At 36.0% G+C, this 23,272-nt stretch overlaps 3 protein-coding genes across 3 annotated transcripts; all 3 read right to left on the bottom strand.

Moving 5' to 3' along the window:
- Positions 1-2,541: 2,541 nt before the first annotated feature.
- On the bottom strand, positions 2,542-3,006 carry LOC139874953 (uncharacterized mitochondrial protein AtMg00810-like). Its single transcript, XM_071862343.1, has one exon. The coding sequence runs from the start codon at positions 3,004-3,006 to the stop codon at positions 2,542-2,544; it is 465 nt and encodes a 154-aa protein (XP_071718444.1).
- A 3,956-nt stretch (positions 3,007-6,962) lies between these two features.
- Positions 6,963-12,407, bottom strand: LOC139874952 (uncharacterized). The gene is made up of 6 exons (XM_071862342.1): positions 12,243-12,407; positions 10,922-11,162; positions 10,284-10,804; positions 8,936-9,934; positions 7,426-8,322; positions 6,963-7,259 (listed from the first exon to the last, which is right to left on the bottom strand). Exons 1-6 carry the CDS (start codon positions 12,405-12,407, stop codon positions 6,975-6,977), a joined length of 3,108 nt encoding a protein of 1,035 aa, XP_071718443.1. The 3' UTR covers positions 6,963-6,974.
- A 103-nt stretch (positions 12,408-12,510) lies between these two features.
- Positions 12,511-14,952, bottom strand: LOC139874951 (receptor-like protein kinase FERONIA). Its single transcript, XM_071862341.1, has 4 exons — positions 14,053-14,952; positions 13,101-13,543; positions 12,583-12,977; positions 12,511-12,515 (listed from the first exon to the last, which is right to left on the bottom strand). Exons 1-4 carry the CDS (start codon positions 14,950-14,952, stop codon positions 12,511-12,513), a joined length of 1,743 nt encoding a protein of 580 aa, XP_071718442.1.
- Positions 14,953-23,272: the final 8,320 nt, after the last annotated feature.

The raw sequence follows: 23,272 nt of genomic DNA, 5'->3' as shown, positions 1-23,272 counted from the left end.
ATCTTTTGTATTAAACATGTGTTCTTATCTTGTATGTATAATAATGCGTTTCGATATTACCATGATAGCTTAATTACTCTGTATATTGCCATGATAGAAGTTTTGGGTTAGTGTAATTATGTTAATTTAGTACGATTACTGTCGTAATATTGAACTAGTAAGTCTGATAGATTTGTATGCTAGCATCTAAAGGATTGACCAACCTAGGTTGTGATCAAGACTTGTCCACCTATATGAAATTAGCTACTTCATAGGATTAAGGCCCCCAGTATGCCTATTGACTGTTCCAAAGAGACCTCTTATGAGCTGTTAAGATCTAGTTAGTGCATTTACTGTATGACCCAAACCTACTGCATGTTCTTGTTTGATTGTTGCCTTAAGACTAACTCATATCAACTGTCTAGATATCTATTAGGTTTATATCTGCTTTACTTTCAATATATCAACTGTAATGCTGTATAATGTTTAGATTGATATGATCTCATTAGTATGATGAAATGGTTGTTAGTTTCCATTCAAGGTTTTGCCAACTTAAACCAACAGACTCCTTCCGTTTATGATCAGTGTTCAATCAACACGGCACGTTGTTATTCAGTTAACTAAACTGATAACGAGGGTTAGAATTAGAGCTTAACTCACTAATAAACCTAGTACTTTACTAAGGATAACCTCCGAGGTTTCAATTATACAACCGAGTGACATACTTTTCACTACTCAAAAAGAACTCCGAGAGTCAAGAGATAAGTAGGTCTGTGTAATTGGCTCATCCAACCAGATCTACATCATTCTAAACATAGCCCTAACATAAGCATAATTACCTTTCCCTAACCCAAAGCTGATATATTGGTCAACATTTCCCTGATCTGCATACTCCGGATATCCTTCCACTTTATTTACTTTCCCGTACTTAGGACCTTTAGCTTAAACCAACTACTATCCTTTATCTAGGTAATTTAACTAAAAGACAGTTACCCACTTGATCTTCAATTCGTTAATCCATTCAAAAACACGACCCTAGGTTAACTTACACCTTCTACACCTTAGAAAGTTAAAAGTAAATTTAGGCCCCGCACAATATAAATAAACAAAACCACTGTATGCTACCTTGATCAACTGAATCTGACGTCCTGCGGCCTAATGACACCGCACGAATAAAACCGTCCATTTCCGCCATATCAGCCATACCTTGGTAAGTTGACAGAATTGCATATAATTGAGGACAGACATCTAATCTTTGGTTGTTTCCTGCATTCATAACGGGATAAACAGTGGGTGAGTGATCCTCATAATCAACCGGTTTGTAATATGAGTCAACCCACTTTCATGTTCTGCCATTCTTGTTCGTTGCACAACGATTTCCTCCTCTTCTTCGGAGTCTTTAGAATTTGGTGAATTCGGTTGCTTGTTTAACTAATGAGTAACTAAAGATTAACCAACTAAATTGAAACTTAAATACTTGCAAAACTAAGAGCGCAATTAAAAGATTTAAAATGTAAACAATGAGATTAAAAGCCTTTATTCCTTCTCAATCCCAATCTAGCATGCATTCATTCAAACAAGTCCTATGTTCATCATCAAGGATTGATCAAATTTCATAAACAAGATTTCTTAAGTCTACCAAATCTAATTTTTTTGAGATTGAACTATGCAGCCTAGACACTATGTTTTTATCCTTAATCTAATTAACACCGAGTTGGATCAAGAATACAATGTTAAATCACTATAACTCAACTTGCAATAATCAAAATTATAAGACTTGCATTAATCAATACATAGTCGGTTAATAACATTACAATTCAAAAGACATAAATTTCATAATATTACAAACTACATAAATCTTAAATGAAAAATACATGCATTAGTTGTTTATGGAAGAAATGAAGAGAAAGAAACTAGCCACTCATGTTGAAGATGATGAACATGATGATTTGTTGAAGTTGCATGAAGAACACCTCATTAATTTTGACTTGAATCCTTGTAAAGTGATGATGAATGAATTTTTTTGGGAGTGTTTAGGGCTCTAAAACTGGAATGATGGATATGAAATTCGTGGCCATAGGGTTAGTATTTGTAGGAAACCAGCAACTTACTCCCCAAGCCAAAAAAACCTCAAATTAGAACCTTAAAATTCAGCGTGATCCGACACCAACGCAAATTGTAGTGGTTGATTAAAACCTGTGCAAAATTCAACCACAAAATTGCGGCGAGGATTGTTCTGTTTGCAAAAGGCTCCACCGCATATTGCGGTGGAATGACCACAATGTACGGTCTTCATTAATTTCGCCATAATCTTCTTTGTAACTTATTTTTCGTGCAATTGTTGATAATCTTCGTTTAACATCAAAATATCATAATATCTTCATTTAAGCTCCAAAAACTTAGGTAAAACTCCTCAGTTACTCGCGATATTATACATAAAATATCGAATGATCACTGGTGTTGAACCGGGTTGCTGGACATGTAAATTGCACTGACGTTATCACAATAGACGACAGTAGCCGAGAATAGCGGACAATGTAGCTCTCAAAGAAGGTTACGGATCTAGCATGTTTTCGCGACGGCGTTTGCAACACCGCGATATTCCGCTTCAGAACTAGAGCAGGGTGGCGTGTGCTTCCGCCTGGAGGACCAAGAGAGCAGATTATCGCCTAAAAACATACAGTAGCCAGAGGTGTATCGGTGAGTAGTTGGCCATCCTGCCGAGTTTGCATTAGAGTATGCAACCAAAGATGTGAGAGACGAAGCATGAAGCTGAAGACCAAGGTGTAGTGTACCCTTAATATATCGAAGGATGTGGCGGAGAGTAGCTAAGTGAGGTTCCCTGGGATCATGCATAAAAAGGCAGATCTGTTGAACTTCATATGAGATATCTGGTCGTGTGAACGTGAAGTACTTTAGAGCTCCAGCAAGATTATGGTATAAGGTGGGTTCCTTTACACGAGGTTCAGATGCAGTGCGTTTGGTGCTGATATCCACGGGTGTAAGACTGGGGTTACACCCGGCCATGTCAGCATGCTCAATAATCTCATGGCATATTTCTTCTAAGAGAGAAACAACCCAGAAGATGTGCGAGTAACCGAAATATCCAAAAAGTAGGTAAGCGAGCAAAGGTCTGTCATCGAGAACTCTGAGTGGAGTGAGGTGATGACCCACTGAAGAAAAGCTGGTATGGAAGCACTCAAGATTTCATCCACGTATAATAATAAATAGGCAGTGTCAAACTCTGTTTATAGATGAACAAGGAAGGATCACATTGACTGTGCTAAAAACCAACACATTGAGCATAATTTGTAAAGCGCTGAAATCAAACTCGAGGTGCCTGCTTAAGTCCGTAGAGCGACTTATGTAGGAGGCATACATAATCAGGGTGAGCGGGGTTTCGAAACCCTGGATGTTGATGCATGTAGACGGTTTCTGTAAGGTTTTCGTGTAGGAAATCATTCTTGACATCTAGATGATGAACAAGCCATTGTCGAGAAGTAGCCAGACTTAGTACTATCCGGATAGTGGCTGAATTGACAACTGGACTAAACGTCTCATCGCAGTCAATTACAACCCGCTGACTACGATCGTTCTAACCAGGCGAGCCTTATATCTGCTCAAAGAATCGTCAGCATTAAACTTGTTCTTAAAGATCCACATGGATCAAACTATGTTCATGTTCGAAAGGCGAGGCATAAGTGTCCAAGTACCATTTTAAATTAAAGCATTGTATTCGTCAGTCATAGCGTGTTTCCAATTAAGGTAATTAAAGGTGTGTGAGTAAGTTTTGGGAGTAGGGGAAGGTACGGAGACATCGAGGTTTAGGCGTTGGACGGGTTTGGTGGTATCAACACGATGACGAGTGACCATGGGATGAGTGGATGTGTTGGGTAGTGCAGTAGCGGATTGCGGAGGTGCGGGGTTAGGATTGATCGGTAGAGCAGGTGATGTGGGACGTGTATGTGGAGTAAGAGGTGTAGGTGGAGTAGGAGTCTTTGGGGTAAGTGGTTTGGTGGGAGTTGTAGTAAGTGTCTTAGCATGGCCGCGAGAGAAGATTGAGAGGAGGGTGGTATAAGAATTCATAGGATGGTGGAGAGGTAGTGTTTGTGGTACCGTAAGGAAAGGAAGTTTCGTTGAAGGTGACGTGGCGAGAAAGGATGATTTTGTGAGTGGAGAGTTCGTAGCAACAATATACACGGTGATTAGATGGATAACAACAAAAAAATGCATGGAGTGGAGCGGGGTTGTAGTTTATGAGTGGTGCGTATGTGTGGATAGCAAAGGCATCCGAAGATGCACATGGTGAAGTAGTTAGGCTGGTATTTATATAGTCGAGTGTGTGGAATTTGGTGATTAATGGAGAAGGATGGGAGAAGATTAAGTAAATAGGTGGTCATGTGGAGGGCTTCCACCCAAAAGGTCGGTGGAAGATTAGCTTGGAAAAGAAAGATGCAAATTAGATTATTTATAGTACTGATCATGCGTTCGGTTTTTCCATTTTGTTGGGATGTGTGAGGTCATGAGAAACGGATCTGTATTCCATTATTTTGAAAAAGCTGGTGAATGTGTGTGTTGTCGAATTCCCTGCCGTTATCATATTAAAAAGCTTTGATTTCATAATTGAATTGAGTTTTTATGTAAGTGCGGAATTGTACAAATTTGTTAAATACTTCAGGTTTATTTCGTAAAGGAAACATCCATAAATAATGTGAATAATGGTCTAAAAATAAAACATAAATTTGTAACTGCTCAGACTCGGTATGGGAGAATTCCACCAATCCGAGTGAATAATATCAAATAAAGAAGAAACATTGGAAGTAGAACTGCTAAAAGGAAGTCTTGTGTGTTTTCAAAGCTGACACGCGTGACAAAAGACTTCATATTATTAGATGTAATAGAATTATTTGAAATAAGACGACGAAAAACATCAGTGCTTGGATGTTCGAGTCGCTGATGCCAGATACTGGGTGTGGTGAGGAGTGCATGAGGTGCTATAGCTGTTGGCTATGTGGTGAATGGGTATAGAGCTCCGGTGCTATCCAACCGGAGGAGCAGGCGACGAGTCAGGTAATCCTTCATTGGAAAATCAAATTCGTCAAATGAAACGGAGACTTTTTTATCACGAGTAAATTTACGCACAAAAATTAGATCAGTTACAATATTAGGTGTGACGAGACTGTTAAATAAATGTAAGGGTCGGTTTACGTTGGGCAACACGCTATGGCCGGTGTTGGTGACAGGAATTAAATTATCGTCTCCAAGGACGACCGAGGGATACATGCAATGATTAAAAATAGTAGTTAGATTATTAACATTAGAGGTTAAGTGTGTGGACGCATCAGTGTCCATGGTCCAGCCTGAATTACCGTGATCTGGAAATGTTGTTGTTGAAAAAATATTTGGAACAATTGTTGCTTGACTGGGTTGGACATCATAAGGAGAAATATTGGGCTGAGTTGTCAACGTTGTTGGGCCAGGTGTGGCGTGGCCAGGCCTAGATATAGGGATGGTGCTTGCAAACTGTTGCGTCCCAGTTGGGATGGAACCAAGCATGACGGCTTGTGGCCCATGAACAGCATGACGACATGTTGCCAATAAGCAAGTGAACTTGCTGAGTTATTGGGCCCGATAGCAGTGGGCAACCCAATATAATTAGCTTGTGGTTCAACAAGAAATCCAGATGGACTAATAAACTGAGACAAGGGTGTGCGAGGCCCAAAAACAGCAGGGGGTTGGGAACCTGTCCAATTGAGATGTTGTTGGGCCTGTAGGAACTGTTGGGCCGCAATAATACTTAGCAAGTAGGCTTGGCTATTTCCTATTGAACGAGAATTATTGTTATGAGATTGTAAATTACCAAAGCGATTAGTTTGATGGATGTAGCGGCACATTTCACCAAAATGACATTGGCCACGGGTGAAGTTTCGACAAATCTGAGGCGTGGTGTTTAATGGGCGAGGTGGAGGCTGTGGAGTGGCTTGAGCAACGAGAGCATTGGGTGCCGAAGGAGTCCCTTGAGAGTCGTTTAAGCCTCGATTTTTACGTTGAATTTGCATTTCCTCGAGTGTAATCATTGACCGAACCGTATAAAGATCCGGAAAATCTTTACTGTGGAGAATGATATGGGTGGCGTGTGGGTAACGATCATTCAAACAGGTGATGGCATACGTGACCAACTCTTCGTCTATAACCTTGGAACCGAGATTATCAAGCATGGAGGGGATCGAGTCAATCTTGCGAAAATAGGTGTCGACAGAGAGATCGCCGATAGTAAGGCTGCGAAGCTCAGCCATAAGTTCCACAACCTTTGATCGTTTGTTATCGAGAAATATGTTCTTCAAAAATTCCCATGCCGCATGTGCGGATGCCGGTTGTGAGTTCAATAAGCGCTCGAGTAGGGACTCAGATATAGTCAAGTAGATCCATCCCATAACAACGGCATCTGCCTTCTTCCAATCTTCGGGTGGTTGGTCGGAAGTGGATGTGGCGGCTAGAAAAGAATCGACGTTAAAAGCGGCACAGTGATTACTATATAGTTGGTTCCAATGGACATAGTTGTGTTTGTTGAGGTCTAGTTTTATTGGGATTAGGTGAGTGACGGAGGTGACCATATATATCTGTCTTACTTACCGGAAGTGGCCATGAAAAACGAGTTTGATTGAAGGCGGAAACGTACAGAAAAAAAGGAAGAAGAATGAGACCTGCGTTAATTTTTTTTGTTTTTTTTTTTTTTTTAGGGTTTATGTTGCGTTAAGTTTTGGGCCACTGATACCATGAAAGCGGGAGATAATACGAATGATTTGCTATGATTAATTTCTTGATTACAATCAATGGTTTGCATTACATAAATAGACTAGCAAGCATAAACCTAAAGGGCTTAGGAATAATCTAGAAACATGGCCCTTATACATGTGAGCTTACAATAGTAATAACAAAAGTGGGCTAGAATATATCTGCTAACAAATCTAACCACTGACACTTACATGCCTTTATTATTTGTAGTCACGAAGTTTGTGAACCACATCCTTAAGTGCAGTGTTCCCTTCTCTCCTTATATTCTGCACAAACTGGTTGTAGGATGGGGGTAATGATACCAACAGTCTTAATCCTAATTCCTCCTGTTTTATTATCTCACCAGTCTTAGACAACTCACAAACCAATCGATTAAAAGAGTCTAAATGGTTACTCAGATCATCTCCTTCTTCGAGTCTCAGGAAGTACAAATCACTATTGATACTTATAGACGATCGATCCTTCAATGACTCATCCCAAATAACCTGCATTTACACATGAATAATTAAAAGGTTTTTTACAATATATATGTGAAGATTGTTGAGGTTTTTGTTTGTTTATATATTTCTAAATAGCTTTCATTTGCAAATTATAATCTTGATTTCAATTCATGTAAATGAAGTAAAAATTGGAACAATAGGAAAATCTTACTTGGGATTTCAATGCTTCTTTGAGTTGTACCACTACTTCATTTGCTGTAGGTCGTTTTTCTCTCCTTTTATGCAAACACTGATAAGCAATCTTTTCAAATGTAGCAATTGAATTCGGTGCAATTTGTTTTTTTATACCCTCGAGCACTATCTCATCAATTCTTCCATCTTTTTTATGTCTTTTAACAAATGAGTCTACAAACTCATTAGATTCTCCCAAGTCATTTAAACATGCCAATCTTCCACATAAAATCTCAAATAAAACCACACCAAAGGAATAAATATCAGATTCTTTGGTTAAGAAACCAGTTTCCCGGCACATGGGATCACAATAGCCGGGCGAGCCAACAACATCATTAACAACATATTTCAACTCTTGATTTTTAGGACTTATCAAGGATAGCTCAAAACCATAGATTTTTGCATTCCAATCTCCATTTAGTACGATATTAGCACTTTTAATGTCTCTATGAACAATCGATTGTTGTCGTTCAAAACCTTCGTGAAGAAATTTTAACCCGTTCGCAACACCTATGCATATCTCAAGTCTTTTTGTCCATGTAACTCTAGCGTCATTCACATAACCATTGAGAGTACTCCAATTTGACACATTCTCATAAACTATAATGTTTTCATCCATCTCCTTACAATAACCAACAACTTCAATGACATTCTCGTGTTTAAGCCCGAAGAGAACTTCAAGCTCCTTTACAAATTTCTGCTCTTCAGACGATCCGTTAACCTTCAAAACAACGGGCTTAAGTCCATTACCGTATGGGACTTCTCCTCGGTATAACTTCCCACTTCCATCTTTTGCAATAAAGTTTTGATCACTGAAGTCTTCTGTACCTAACTTTATGTCATCGAGTGAAAATTTGATGATGTCATTTCGTTTCTCCTGTGAGTCATGAAATAGTTGATTATATATCATATGACAATTGTGTATAGAATTTTGCCAATAAGATACCATTGTACATGGCGAGATTACAAGCTTCTATATTATGACCATTTCTGTCAGATCTAACCAATGTTTAATTGATAATTGATATCATGACTATACTCTTAAAAACCGTCCTTCTAGTTATTTGTAGATTGATAGAAGGAATTTTACAAACAAACTATAACCCCAAATCAACTTAACCAACAATTATTTTCAGATTGATTGCAGTCCAACAATTCAAAATCTAACAAACAAACAAACACCGCCTGGACATGCATATTCATGGAGTACATTTCTAAAAAGTAAAGTTAGTTGCATCATAATAGTTATATATGCGTTTAATAATATAAAAGTGCGTATCAATGTATCCTTGTAAGTTGTAACTATAGAATTTATAAAGTTAAAGATAATAGTTACTCCGCATAAGTTTTATTAACTTTTGTTTAACATCATAACCTTTATCTTGTTCAAAAGGATATTGAACCAGCATTTAAAATTGCAGTACCTACTATTTAGAGTCAAGCATGCATATAAAGGGAATAATGTACCAATCTGTAAAGAGTTTACCTACCTGAAGGTTTAATGCTTTTTGAAGTTCCTCAATGATGACTTCCATTGTTGGACGCTTGTCGTGAGTTTTTGCCAAACATTTAAACGCAATATCTGCAAATACTTCCAAAGACTCTTGATTGACTCCTACCTTTAGCCCAAAGAGGAGTTCATCCGCTTCTTCCATTAAATTAGGATCAATCAATTTTTTTAAGGTTCTCTCCTTATAGCACTTTCGTGCGACCGGTGCAAGACCTTTGATATTTTCAACAAGATAAATTCGATCACAGGCCAATCTCCCACACAAGATTTCAAAAAACACAACTCCTAAAGAGTATATGTCCGATTCTTTTTTTAACTTACCCGTTCTCGAATATTCAGGATCCATGTAATAGTCACTACCTGCAATACTATTTGTTTTGATTGTGCTCCTCACTTGATTCACATTATAGAATTTGGAGAGCCCAAAGTCAGCAATCTTGGCCTTCCAATTCTTGTCCAATAGGATGTTGCCACTTTTGATATCACGATGGATTATCCTTTCTTTGTCCTTGATGTTTGTACTTGTGTGAAGATAATTTAACCCATGCGCAATATCAAGACATATTTTAATCCGTTGAACCCAATTAAGATAAGTTTTATTTTCGATGTTTTCCAAATAATCATCTAGGCTACCATTTGGAACAAACTCATAGACAAGGATCATTTCAGAATCTTCATTACAATAGCCGAGAAGTGAGACTATGTTGGGATGTTTGCATCTACGAAGAATTTCAATTTCCAGAAAGAATCCCTTTTCACCCTTCTCTTTCTCATTAATGCGCTTTATAGCAACAGTGTTGCGCTTCATACACATTTCATCTGGATTCTTTGCTTCTATTCCCAAAAAGAGATTTTGACCAAAAAGGCCAAGTTCTGCTTTATACACCTTACCGAATCCGCCTTCTCCAAGTATATATTTAACATCAAAATTCTCTGTGGCCAACTTTATGTCATGTAGTACTCCAGTGTTGATGGTTTCCTATAAAATTAAATGATGTAAGTGATAATTAAACTGACCAAAAACAGTTAGGTGCCTCTGTTTTGACAGTTCGATTGTTCTAACATTTTACATTTTTTTTTTTTTTTTTTGAAACGCAACGCAAGACCCTTAAGTAGAACATTTTATAGTTTAAACATTTTACAGAATTACAATTAATATGTTGTATAAATGTATATGTACTCGCTATTAATGGATCAAAAGCAAGGAATTATTTTTTCCCAAGTGATACGAAATCACATTTGATCGACTATTATGAACACATCTGATCTTACCATTATTATTCATTAAAATAAAATATACTGAAAATTGGAATAATATGAAATCTTACTTGGAGTTCCAAAGCTTTCTTGAGTTGCAAGGCTACTTCATCTGCGGTTGGTCGTTTTTTCCTCTCTTCATGCAAGCATTGATTGGCAATCATTTGAAACGTAGCTAGTGAATCCAATGCAATTTGTCCCTTAATATCCTCAAACACTATCTCTTCAAGTCTTCCAACTCTAGAGTGGCGTTTGACTAAAGAGTCTAGAAACTCATTTGATTCTTCCAAGTCGTTTGGACAGGTCAATCTTCCGCATAACATCTCAAATAAAACCACACCAAAAGAATAAATATCAGACTCTTTAGTTAAGAAACGAGTCTCCTTGTATACGGGATCACAATACCCGAGCGAGCCAATAACGTCGTTAATGACATATTCAATCTCTTCATTTGGACTTTTCAAGGAAAACTCAAAACCATAGATTTTGGCATCCCAATCTCCATTTAGTACAATATTGGCACTTTTAATATCTCTATGGACAATCAGTTGTCTTGAACTTTCATGAAGAAATTTTATCCCGTTTGCGACCCCTATACATATCTTAAGTCTTTTTGTCCAAGTAAGTCAGTTATCATTCACATGCTTATCCAGAGTAGTCCACTTAGACACATTCTTATATACAATGATCTTTTCATCTATCTCCTTACAATAGCCTAAAACTTGAACGATATTTTCATGTTCAAGCCCAACGAGAATTTCAATCTCTTTTCGAAAGTTATGCTCTTCACATGATCTGTCAACCTTCAAAATAACGGACTTATATCCATTACCGTATTGAACTTCGCCTTGGTATAACTTCACGAGTCCTTCTCCTTCAGTGAAACAATTATCTTCTGTACCCAAATTTATGTCTGCGAGTGAAAATTTGATGATATCCCTTCGCTTCTCCTGTGAGTCACATGCATATTTATTTCATATTATGAGAATTAATATAACATTGCATTTCCGAGTAAAAAACAAATAACGAGAGTATACGACGTAATAAGCTTCTAAGTGATGACCATTTTATTTGTCAGATTTAAACGTTAGATTGGTGTCGTCCCACATTTGATAACTTCAATTTATTACTGTACTATTTATAATTAAATATTTAAAATTCAAAACTAAAAATAAAGCTACAAATAACAAATTAAATACTCGTTACATTTTATTTTTTCAGAATGAAGACTAAATAACACAAATGATCCCGTGATTTCAAATAAAGTTTACATTTCATCATCTTCATTATTAACGATAAAAAAAAAAAAAAAAAAATATTGGTAATACAGATTGTCATTATTTTGAAACGTATGTTACTAATGGTCATGGTGATAAATCTAATATATGGGAAAATTAAGCTAAATTGTGCATGATAAGCCCATTGAATGAGCTAAAACTTTCCATACTTAATATTAATCTTAATTAATAACTATGCATAAATGAAAGGAAATAATGAGTATAATAAATGAATTTTGATTTATAAATGAAATTTTTAAGTGTAATAAATGATTCTTATCTTGTGTCCTTAGGACATAAAAGGTTTTTTTTTACTGCAATTTAGAATTTTATTCTCAGATTCTAACCGGCCAAATCAACTCAAGCAATTATTTCCACTTTTATATCATTCCAGAAATTCAAATCTTTCAAACAAACACTGCCTAAGCCTGTTTCGTGCTTAAATATAAAAATGCCTGTTTTTTTTAAAGGTTAATTTTCTTGCATCATACTAGTTTTATATCAAGTATGTGCTTAAATTTAAATATGCCTGTTTTTTCTAATTGAAATAGAATTAAGGTTAATCAACAATTTCATAAACCCATATATATTTCAAAAATATTAGTTAATATAAGTTTTATACAATTTGTGTAATTTGTACGTGTATTGAAAACAAATTAACATCATACCTACATCCTGTTCAAATGGATATTGAACCTGTAATAATCCAAATAATAGAAAACTGTTGTACCAGATCTGTAAACATTTACTTACTTGAAGCTTTAATGCTTTTTGAAGTTCCTCAATGACGACTTTCATAGTTGGACGCTTGTCTTGAGTTGAATCCAAACATCTAATTGCAAGTTTTGCAGAGACTTCCAAAGACTCTTGGTTGGCTCCTATCTTTAACCCAGAGAAGCGTTCGTCCGGTTCTTCCATTAATTAGGATCTATTAATTTTTTTATTATTCCCTCGTTAAAGCACTTCCGTGCGACCGGCCCAAGGCTTTTATAATTTTCATCAACATAAATTCGATCATAGGCTAATCTACAAGACAATAGTTCAAATAACACGACTCCCAAAGAGTATATGTCCGAACTTTTTTTTAATTTACCTGTCTTCGCATATTCAGGATCCAGATACATAACAGTCCCTGCAATTGTTGTGGAAATGACGGTGCTCGTGCTTAAATTCAGCAACTTTTTCATAGATTTACCCAATTTATTCACAGAGAAGACTTTGGAGAGCCCAATTTCAGCAATCCTAATTGAAGATTTCTTGTCCGATATTATAATATTCACAGTAGCCTCCAATTCATCACCTAATGTTATGTTATTCACTGTGTTTGATTTGGTGAATCTGGAAAGCTCAAAGTCAGAAATCTTGCAGAGCCCAATTTCAGCAATACTGATTGAAGATTTCTTGTCCGATATTATAATATTCACATTCACAGTAGCCTCCAATTCATCACCTAATGTTATGTTATTCACTGTGTTTGATTTGGTGAATCTGGAAAGCCCAAAGTCAGAAATCTTGGCTTCCCAATTCTTGCCCAATAATATGTTGGCACTTTTGATATCACGATGGATTATTGTTTCTTTGCCCGTGATGTTTGTGTGAAGTTAATCCAACCCATGAGCAATATCAAGACATATTTTAACCCGTTGAACCCAATTAAGATAAGTTTTATTTTTAACGCTTTCCAGATAATCATGTAGGCTACCATTTGGAGCCAACTCATAGACAAGGATCAATTCGTAATGTTCATTACAATAGCCGAGAAGTGGGACTATGTTGGGATGCTTGCATATACGAAGAATCTCAATTTCTAGAAAGAACCCTTGTTCACCATGACCTCCTTTATTATTTATGATCCGTTTTATAGCTACAGTGATGTGCTTTATGTACATTTCATTTGGATTCTTTCCTTCCTTTCCAGGAAAGAGATCATCATCATAAATGTTGAGGTGTGCTTTATACACCTGACCATAACTCCCCTGTCCAATTAGATATTTTTCATCAAAATTTTCTGTGGCTGACTTTATGTCATCTAGTCCAATAATCTTGATGCTTTCCTGTAACATTGAATATAAATTTGAGTTTAGATCTAATTTTATTTCCTAAATAAGCAACCTTATTTCATCACTTTTTGCAAAATCTAAGGTCAATCTACGTTTTTAATCAAACTGACCAAAAACGTTGACAGTTTACACTCAAATGAAACTTTTTTTTTTCTTTTTTTTTAAAAAGAAAAACTCAACTGTCCATTTGTTTTTAAACTCAACGTAACTATTTGGTTAAATATTCTGCTGTCCATTTTTAACATTCTAAAAAAAGTACAAGTAAAAATTCAGTAATTTACATTTTTGAAGAAAATAAAAGGCATATATAACCTATATAATTAGTGAAAAATGCAGTAATAATATTTCTGTTGTCCATTGATTTGGAAATGAACTAATGTTTTGGAGAACATGTGGGACCACACCAGGTTGTTGAGTCACACAAGAGAACTGGATTGGGATGTACCCATTTGGATACACAAATATGGAAAGAAAATAATACGAAATAGAAAGGATGGCCTAACCAGATTCTCATGTCTCCCTTGAATAATTAACACATAATCAAGTACTTTCACAATCTCATCGATTTCTGGGCGCTGTTCACGTTTATCATTTAAGCATTTATTAAGTGTTTGTGACAACATTTTCAGTGATCTTAATGAGTGCATTTGTTGGCGTATATTATCATCAAAGTGTGTGTTGTCGATTTCAGAAATTGTAGTATCACCACTTTGTAAGGAAATTGCATACTCCTGACAAAACACGTCCATCAAAACCACACCGAAAGAATACACATCAGATTTCACTGTCATATTGCAGGTTCGTTTGAACTCTGGATCAGTGTAGCGGGAAAAGCTCAAGTTGCTCAAATTTTCAGTGATTAGAGCAAAACCAACAACCGTAGCCTCAAAATTTTTATCTAATAATATTCGAGTGCTACTGAAGTCACTATGAATGGCACCACAACTATGGATGTGACTCAAGGCATGGGCAACACCCAAACATATTTTCAATCTTTGTGAGCATGTCAGGTTTTTATTGATATCTTCAAAACTATTTGAGCTGGAACTGGGCACAGGTACGATATTTAGGATTTGTGCTAGACTTGCGTTAACTTCACCTTCGGTAACGATGTAACTGCCTCCGTACCCATAAGAAAACCCAACAAAAGTGGCAATATTATTATGCTTAAAACGAGAAATAATTGAGACCAGTTTCAAGAGCTCATCTTCCGTCTCATATGAAATCATTTTTTCTATAATAACAGCCATCTTTTTGCCAGACCGAAGTAGTTCACCTCTGTAAACCGTATTACAGTTAAACAATTGTGGAATAAGATTTCCGGTGTCAAAGTTGTTGGTAGCAGCTGATATATCATCGTATGGGATTCGTAAGGCATCAAATTCTTCCGGTAAAGACGACATGATCGAGATATATTAAGGTTGTGCTTGAGAAGGTGTAGGGTTGTGGACTGTATGTTGGTTGCCTGTGAATTCATCATTTATTTTAACAAAGTTAAAGTTATGAAAAGCACCCGAGTGTTATATTCGTCATTTCACATTTTCCCAATCTTCCTTTCCAGAGCATAAAGACAAATTCAAAATCGACATCAAATCAACACCACATAACGCGTTTCATCTAATCAATGAGTTATCGTTTAAATAAATTGCCACAATTGTAGAGTGCATGTTTAAAAAAAAAAATAAAAAATCTCCAACATCACTAATATATGCCGTTAATTAAAAAAAATCACTAATATATGTAGATGTATTCTTTAATTTATTTCAATGAAAAAATAACATGTATATATAAAACATCATATCTTATTTAAGTTTGTGGTCTTGTTAGAAACTATTAGTGAGCTCCAACCAGACCAGACAACCACCTGGTTATCAACTGACAAGACAATAAACGAATATATAAAATGAACAAGAAAATACTAGCAAAAACGTAAAAACACAAGAATATAACATGGTTATATGCAATCAAGCTAAATCACCAGCTCGACTTCTGCCTAATTCTCATGACTATCGCGGTCGTGAAGTTGCAAAACCAGCTTCACCCCTTCGATTCTTGTTAACATTTAATTAGACTTCGCACTTCCCAACAATATCCCACTCGAAGGAAATGTTAAACAACACCCTTCATCTACCGGATTACTCCCACAAAAACACCTGATCCGATGATTACGACTCCTTTTGATACCATCATATTAGAAACCCAAATCATGCCACATTTCACTCGTTAACTCACGAGCAAATGAAGTCTTTCGACACCAAAAAATACCAGTGAGCTATAATCCAACCTTAGGTTACTTGTTTGGGAGGAAGAACCTCTCTTTGGATACAACACATATCACCTTTGTTAAGGAGATAATGGGTAGTTTGAGCCCGACCCGACTCAGTTGTCCCCATTGACCAAGAAAATCATTCGTACACAATATCATCCACCTGATTTAACTTTACAACAAAGAACAAACCCGCCTTGTAGAACAAAGACAACTCTGCCAAGGCAGCCGTGTGAGAACGCAATCACACCCTTGATCTTCCATATTACCGCGTTTGCTTTCATCATTCGAACACCGACAACATAGTGCGCACAACTCTTGACAAACCCGAGTATTCAACCTGAGCCAACTCCCAGTACTCTACGGATATATTATTAACCGTGACTCTTAGAAAAAATCTCTTGTTCATCTTCCTTGGTCAGTCGCAACAAAGTTGACCTTGGAGATGATCTTCCCGAAGTAACAAAGACTATAGTGTAACCAATTAGACCCGAATTCCACTAGTTTTGACTCCCTCTGAGCTAGGGGCGTTCATCGGCTCGGTTTTTGGTTTGTTTGGTGTATTCGATTTTGAATTTGTTTGGGCAAAACCGAAAAACGAATTCAAAATTGAAACCGCACAGAAATCGAAACCGAATTCGGTTCGGTATCGGTTAAAACCGGAAATGATGAAAAATTCAGAACCGTGGTATTTCACTAGCGACGTTACTGATGTCTTACTTATTTGCATCCTAAAACAATAACGTACTATTAAATTATCAAGAATTTGATGCTTTATAATATTTACAGCTTAATTATGACGTTTACTGCTTCTGTTATTTAGAAGAATAACATAATAATTTGAGTAACATTATTATAATGTGAGCTACTAAAATTGTCATATGGATGAGAACCTATTTAGATGATTGGATCCCAAAATATAATGACATTAAAACATAAACTTACAAATTAGAATATTATAAATTTTGAATTCGGTTTAACCGATTTCTGAATTTTCAAAATCGAACCGACAACCTAATTCAAATTCGGTTTTGGTTTTTACTCAATCCGAAAACCATTTTTCAAATCAGTTTGGTACTTTTCCGATTTGGTTTCGGTATTGTTTTCGGGGTAAACGGTTCAAACCAAATACTGACCACTGCTACCTTGAGCTCTCACTCAAACAATACCCCTAAACAATACTAGAAAACATTAGTATGCTAGGATTTTCAGCACCAACAACCCCCCTAGTCATTCATCGGAAGGTATATCAACCATACACATGGTTCCCCTCTTATACTCGCGAGCAACTACATGACCACTTTTAAACACCGTCCACCGTTGATCCTCAAATAGCACATGACACCTATCATCATCGAAGTGCCTAACCGAGATCAATCTACTCGTGAGCTTGAGGATGAACCTCAGATTCGTTAAGATCAAAGCGTAATCCAAGTGTCTAATAACAAGGTTAACATTACCCGTAACATCAAGTGTCCTCCCATCCGCAACTCAAACTCTACCAGAATACAACTTGGAATTTACCATCTCGTTCATGTGTAATGTATCATGATACAAGGCAACCAGATGTAAAACCCAAGATCCCTCAAGAACCTTCTCTTGGCACATCAACGCATCCTCGATCACCGTATTCATTGCGCTCCCACCCCACTTTAAACTCAGGCACTTTGACTTATGGTGACCAACTTGTTGACAATTCCAACACACCACGTTCTTGTTCCTTGATGGACTTCTTGAGCTAGCTCTTCCCCGACTAACAGTTAAAGCCGAACCTGAATTCTCACCCAAATATTTTCTCCAGATTCCTTCACTGAGAATAAAATCCCGGATTGTAACACCCCAAAAGTTGAGGTAATTTTATTTACCTTTTTATATTGGATTTAATAAGTTTAATGAATTTTATATTCATAAGTTAAATGTTAAATGGAAATAAAGGGGACTAATGTTACAAATTTAAGAAATGTTAAGTTAGTTAAAAGAAACTAGGACCAGCTAAGCTAATATGATAGGGCGAAGGGCATAGATTATCAAAGGGTTAAAGTTTGTGTAATAAAAGAAAATCTAAGAATTGTATAGCTCATTTGGGAGAGTTCGGGAGAAAGGAAGAACACAGACGACAAGTAACCAAGCTCAAACTAGGGTTTATGCAATTAGAAGATTTATCTCAGTTAAGCTCGAATTCAAGTAACTAAAGGTTCTTAAAGCAAGGTAGAAACAAAAAAACCACCATCTTCTTCATCTTTTCTTGCAAAGATAAGCAAGGGTTTTGAAGTGAATTTGAGGTATGATTTGTATAATTGAATTTTACATATGTTTATGCTTATTTGGTATGTATTTTATGAATTATAGTATGAATTATATATGTATAGGTTGAAAAAACTAATTTAAGAGATTATGACATATGTAAAATGGGTTTTATTAAGGAAGATGAAAGCATAATGTTAAATTATAGTGGGTTGTGGTATAAATGTAGGTTTTATAATGCTATGACATTTCATTATGTTTAAAACTAGTTAAAAGATTGTGAATAAGGAAGAGAATGGTCATATTAGCTATGAAAAGAGTAAATATGAAATTGCGCACACCAAATGTTTGATTAAATGCTTTAGTGAATGTATGATATGAATTTGGGACAAAAGGGATTATGAAAATGAATAAAACTATGATATATTAATATTTGACACTAGTGAAAGATGAATAAGTGAACATTGATTGATAAAGCTAAATGAAGATATAAGTGCTAATATGATAAAGGATTAAGAGAAGCTCGTAAACGCATTGAGCTCATAGTGGTAAGTTAAGTGTAAGAGGTATAAGATGTAAAATGGATAGTCTTGAATGTAAAATTTATATAGAGATTCTGGGAGTTGACTTTTATAAGTTAATTAGCCCCAACGTGTAAAGTAAGTAAAGTATGCCAATGTTAAAATATGCTGATTGTGGTGTAAATTTTGAGGATTAGCTACTTTGGTTTATAGGTACTAATCAAGTTCAAGGAAGCATAAAGGTGCTAATTCACGAGACATGTCAAGGTGAGTTGTATAGGGGTAATATGGGTGGGTATGGTGTGATTATGAGTGTTCCGGATTGCATACATGCAAGAGGTAACTTATGATCATACGATGATGAAATGCATATGTGTTTATGTTAAATTGTTCATGTGATTCATAGAGTACTACGAATGATGCAAGTGATGGGTTTAACTTATTGCTTGTACGAGGAATGATGTGAATGATGCAAGTGAGAGGCTTGGCCTATCACTTGTACGGGTGAATGATGCAAGTGAAAGGCTTGGCCTATCACTTGTACGAGAAATGATATGAATGATGCAAATGATAAGTGTGACTTATCACTTGTACGGGAAAATGATTAAATTACATTATGTAATTGTACGGTTATGTTTCGGATCCAAACATTGGTTATGATGCCCTTTGTACTAGATATGAGATTTTATGTTATGTATGAAACCTATTACTTGCTATAAACTCACTAAGCAATTGCTTAATGTTATATGTGTTTATGTTATGTAGGTACTTGAAAGCATCATGAGGGTAAGGAATCGACAAGGGACTAGGGGAGCATTTGCTTGAGTAAGTGGAATTGCAAGTCTTATTTTGATCACGCTTATGGTTACCGCTTGTTTAGACACCATAGTTATTGTCAATAAGTTTTAAACATGTTTTTGTAAAATTCACATTATACGGGTCAAAAGTCATAAAGTATGGATTTTGTTATGTAATTCGGATGTGGGTCAAGTGTTAACGTTCCTTGTAAAGGTCGTTTACAAGTGTCCGAAATGTGTACGGTTATTAGTGAAACGAGTTTTGTCATTTCTTTTGGCACTGATGTTTTAAGACTTTGAAGAATTTAAGTTATCAAGTAATACAAGTTATGTTGCAAATGTGGTTTGTTAAAGTTGAAACGGGTCAAGTGTGATATTGGACGAGATTTTCATACTAGGTCTTTATAGTCAGCACGAGAGTTCGTGCTAGGTCTTCTTAGTCAGCACGAGATTTGCATGCTAGGTCGTCTTAGTCAGCACGAGATTTTCGTGCTAGGTATTCTTAATGAGCATGAGTTTTCGTGCTAGGTCTTCTTAGTGAGCACGAGTTTTTGTGCTTGGTGTTCTTGGTTATCATGAAATTGACTTATCATTTTGACAAATGAAATCTTACGAACATGTTTTCGGATCACGTGATTATCCGATAGTTGTTGATTTAAAAAAAAAACGTTCTGAGTTTTAGGGCGTCTCAAGTTGGTATCAGAGATGTGGTTTAAGAGATTTAGATAATTCACTATAGGGTTATCTAAACTTAAACCGAGTGCTAAGATAAACAAGCGGTATATGACTTGCATGCTAGATGTAATTATTAAATGTCATGCTCCTTAGGAATGATATGATGTTAATGTTTTTAATGATATGTGTCAGTGAATGCTAGGTCTTATATCACAAGTGTGCGAGTTTTCGGTAAATCAAGTGTGACCCAATGTAATATAATGACGCTTGGCCAACGTTACTATATCATCGTGGTGCACATGAAAGTTTGTCGTGACCTCATATATTGGGACAACCAATTAGGATAAAGGTTATGAACATATTGTTTGTTAGAGATTGAATGGTAAGAGTTTAACATATTTAATTGTTATTTCAGTAGGAGGTATGTCGTCACGATCACATGATCATGACGAGGGAAGTGAAAATGAGCGTATTCTTACGCCCTCAAGTAGTGAAGGTGGTGAAAGTGTCGTAGGTGGCGATAGTCTACCTGGGTGAATAAGGAAAGTGTTAAATCAATTTGGGCCAGTCCTTCTAGACCAAATGGAAAGCGTATGAAGATTTTCAATGCGAATGGAAGTAGTGTAAGGAATATTGAGACTAATCCTTTTTTAAGTAGGAAAGGTAAGGAATGTGTTAGATGAATAACCGGTATGGTTAAGTACGTGGGTGTGAAAGGTTAGTCGATGCTAGAGAGTCTAATGAATGGTATATGGTAGTGCAACTACTCATGAGGGTAGTTACCAAGGAATTTCTTTAAATACTTGGTTGAGGTAAGGCTAAGATATGAGTAGGAATGTATCGATAGGTGAAATTGTGAATAAGGAAATTAGTTAAATGATAGGTGATAGGTCAGATCATGTTGAGATTAGAAGAAAAGACAAGTTAGAATGAGATTTGGTAAGTGTGAAGGAGACTCGGTATGAGAGAGAATCAACAAGATTTACATTCCACAGCTTCTAAAATTCAGTTACAATGCAATGGCTATCTAATTATGACTACTTAGGTTCCTTATATAGACCTCTTCTAAGTTTAGATTGGATGGGCTTATGGGTCTTTTTACCATCCGTGCGTTTAGCTCTCTTGCCTACCGAAGCTTGCGCTTCATTTAGTATAGGGCTTACTGTTATTATTGGATGTGATACGGAGATGGGTGAGGGTGACCTAATCGGCTCTAGGTCTTGGTCCGTATCACCAACGGTTGGAGTAACTGTTTGGCGGATGATATGTGTTGAAGTCCTAGATCTAGTTACTCGTTGGGTTGGCGGAGTCTGAATCATCTCATCAGGCATAAATCGAGTTCTCTTAGGAGAATGTTCAAGAGATGATTCAGTTGCTGAAGAATCAGTGTCACTGCTTACTTCAGGTGTTGTTGAAAGGGTTGGTTCAATCCTAGTTGAACTTGGTTCCCTGATCCTCACGGGTTGAGCTTGATGTGCTATCCTAGAACGTTTGAGGTTCACCCTAAGTGGAGGATTAGCTGGCCCAGGTGGTTGTACTACAGGTTCCTCTACAACCTCTGGGGCTAGAACCGCTGAAATGTCCCGTTCTTATTGATTAAAAACGTTCCATATTAATTGATTTCGTTGCGAGGTTTTGACCTCTATATGAGACGTTTTTCAAAGACTGCATTCATTTTAAAACAAACCATAACCTTTATTTCATCAATAAAGATTTAAAAAGCTTTACGTAGATTATCAAGTAATGATAATCTAAAATATCCTATTTACACACGACTATTACATAATGGTTTACAATACAAATATGTTACAACGAAATAAGTTTCTTGAATGCAGTTTTTACACAATATCATACAAGCATGGACTCCAAATCTTGTCCTTATTTAAGTATGCGACAGCGGAAGTTCTTATTAATCACCTGAGAATAAACATGCTTAAAACGTCAACAAAAAATGTTGGTGAGTTATAGGTTTAACCTATATATATCAAATCGTAATAATAGACCACAAGATTTCATATTTCAATATACATCCCATACATAGAGATAAAAATCATTCATATGTTGAACACCTAGTAACCGACATTAACAAGATGCATATATAAGAATATCCCCATCATTCCGGGATCCTCCTTCGGACATGATATAAATTTTGAAGTACTAAAGCATCCGGTACTTTGGATGGGGCTTGTTAGGCCCGATAGATCTATCTTTAGGATTCGCGTCAATTAGGGTGTCTGTTCCCTAATTCTTAGATTACCAGACTTAATAAAAAGGGGCATATTCGATTTCGATAATTCAACCATAGAATGTAGTTTCACGTACTTGTGTCTATTTTGTAAATCATTTATAAAACCTGCATGTATTCTCATCCCAAAAATATTAGATTTTAAAAGTGGGACTATAACTCACTTTCACAGATTTTTACTTCGTCGGGAAGTAAGACTTGGCCACTGGTCGATTCACGAACCTATAACAAATATGTACATATATATCAAAGTATATTCAAAATATATTTACAACACTTTTAATACATTTTGATGTTTTAAGTTTATTAAGTCAGCTGTCCTCGTTAGTAACCTACAACTAGTTGTCCAACGTTAGATGTACAGAAAAAAATTGATATATATTATCTTGAATCAATCCATGACCCAGTGTATACACGTCTCAGGCTAGATCACAACTCAAAGTATATATATTTTTAGAATCAACCTTAACCCTGTATAGCTAACTCCCACATTACTGCATATAGAGTGTCTATGGTTGTTCCAAATAATATATACACATGGGTCGATATGATATGTCAAAACATTTGCATACGTGTCTATGGTATCCCAAGATTACATAATATATTAGAATACATGTATAATACAATATAAGTTAGCTAGGATATGATTAATATAGATTTGTTACCAATTTTCACGTTCCTACAACAAGAAAAATTATCCAATCTTGTTTTACCCATAACTTCTTCATTTTAAATCCGTTTTGAGTGAATCAAATTACTATAGTTTCATATTGAACTCTATTTTATGAATCTAAACAGAAAAGTATAGGTTTATAGTCGGAAATATAAGTTACAAGTCATTTTTGTAAAGGTAGTCATTTCAGTCGAAAGAACGACGTCTAGATGACCATTTTAGAAAACATACTTTCACTTTGAGTTTAACCATGATTTTTGGATATAGTTTCATGTTCATAAGAAAAATAATTTTCCCAGAAG

The sequence above is a fragment of the Rutidosis leptorrhynchoides genome, chromosome 11 (genome assembly GCF_046630445.1).
Source record: "Rutidosis leptorrhynchoides isolate AG116_Rl617_1_P2 chromosome 11, CSIRO_AGI_Rlap_v1, whole genome shotgun sequence".
In the NCBI taxonomy this organism is placed as follows: domain Eukaryota; kingdom Viridiplantae; phylum Streptophyta; class Magnoliopsida; order Asterales; family Asteraceae; genus Rutidosis; species Rutidosis leptorrhynchoides.
Note: the sequence above shows the minus strand (reverse complement) of the source record. Positions and strands in the feature narration are given on the sequence as shown.

Coding starts and splice junctions, on each gene's coding strand:
- LOC139874952 (XM_071862342.1), bottom strand. CDS start 12,407: ATGGAAGAACCGGACGAACGCTTCTCTGGGTTAAAGATAGGAGCCAAC. Junction 10,805..10,921: donor CGTTCAAGTTTTAGGCTATT/GTAAGGAGATAG, acceptor AGATATGTATAG/GGGTCGCAAACGGGATAAAA. Junction 9,935..10,283: donor AGAAAGCTTTGGAACTCCAA/GTAAGATTTCAT, acceptor TTAATTTTATAG/GAAACCATCAACACTGGAGT.
- LOC139874951 (XM_071862341.1), bottom strand. CDS start 14,952: ATGTCGTCTTTACCGGAAGAATTTGATGCCTTACGAATCCCATACGAT. Junction 13,544..14,052: donor AAGGGAGACATGAGAATCTG/GTTAGGCCATCC, acceptor TCAATGTTACAG/GAAAGCATCAAGATTATTGG. Junction 12,978..13,100: donor TGTCTTGATATTGCTCATGG/GTTGGATTAACT, acceptor TGGGCTTTCCAG/ATTCACCAAATCAAACACAG.
- LOC139874953 (XM_071862343.1), bottom strand. CDS start 3,006: ATGGCCGGGTGTAACCCCAGTCTTACACCCGTGGATATCAGCACCAAA.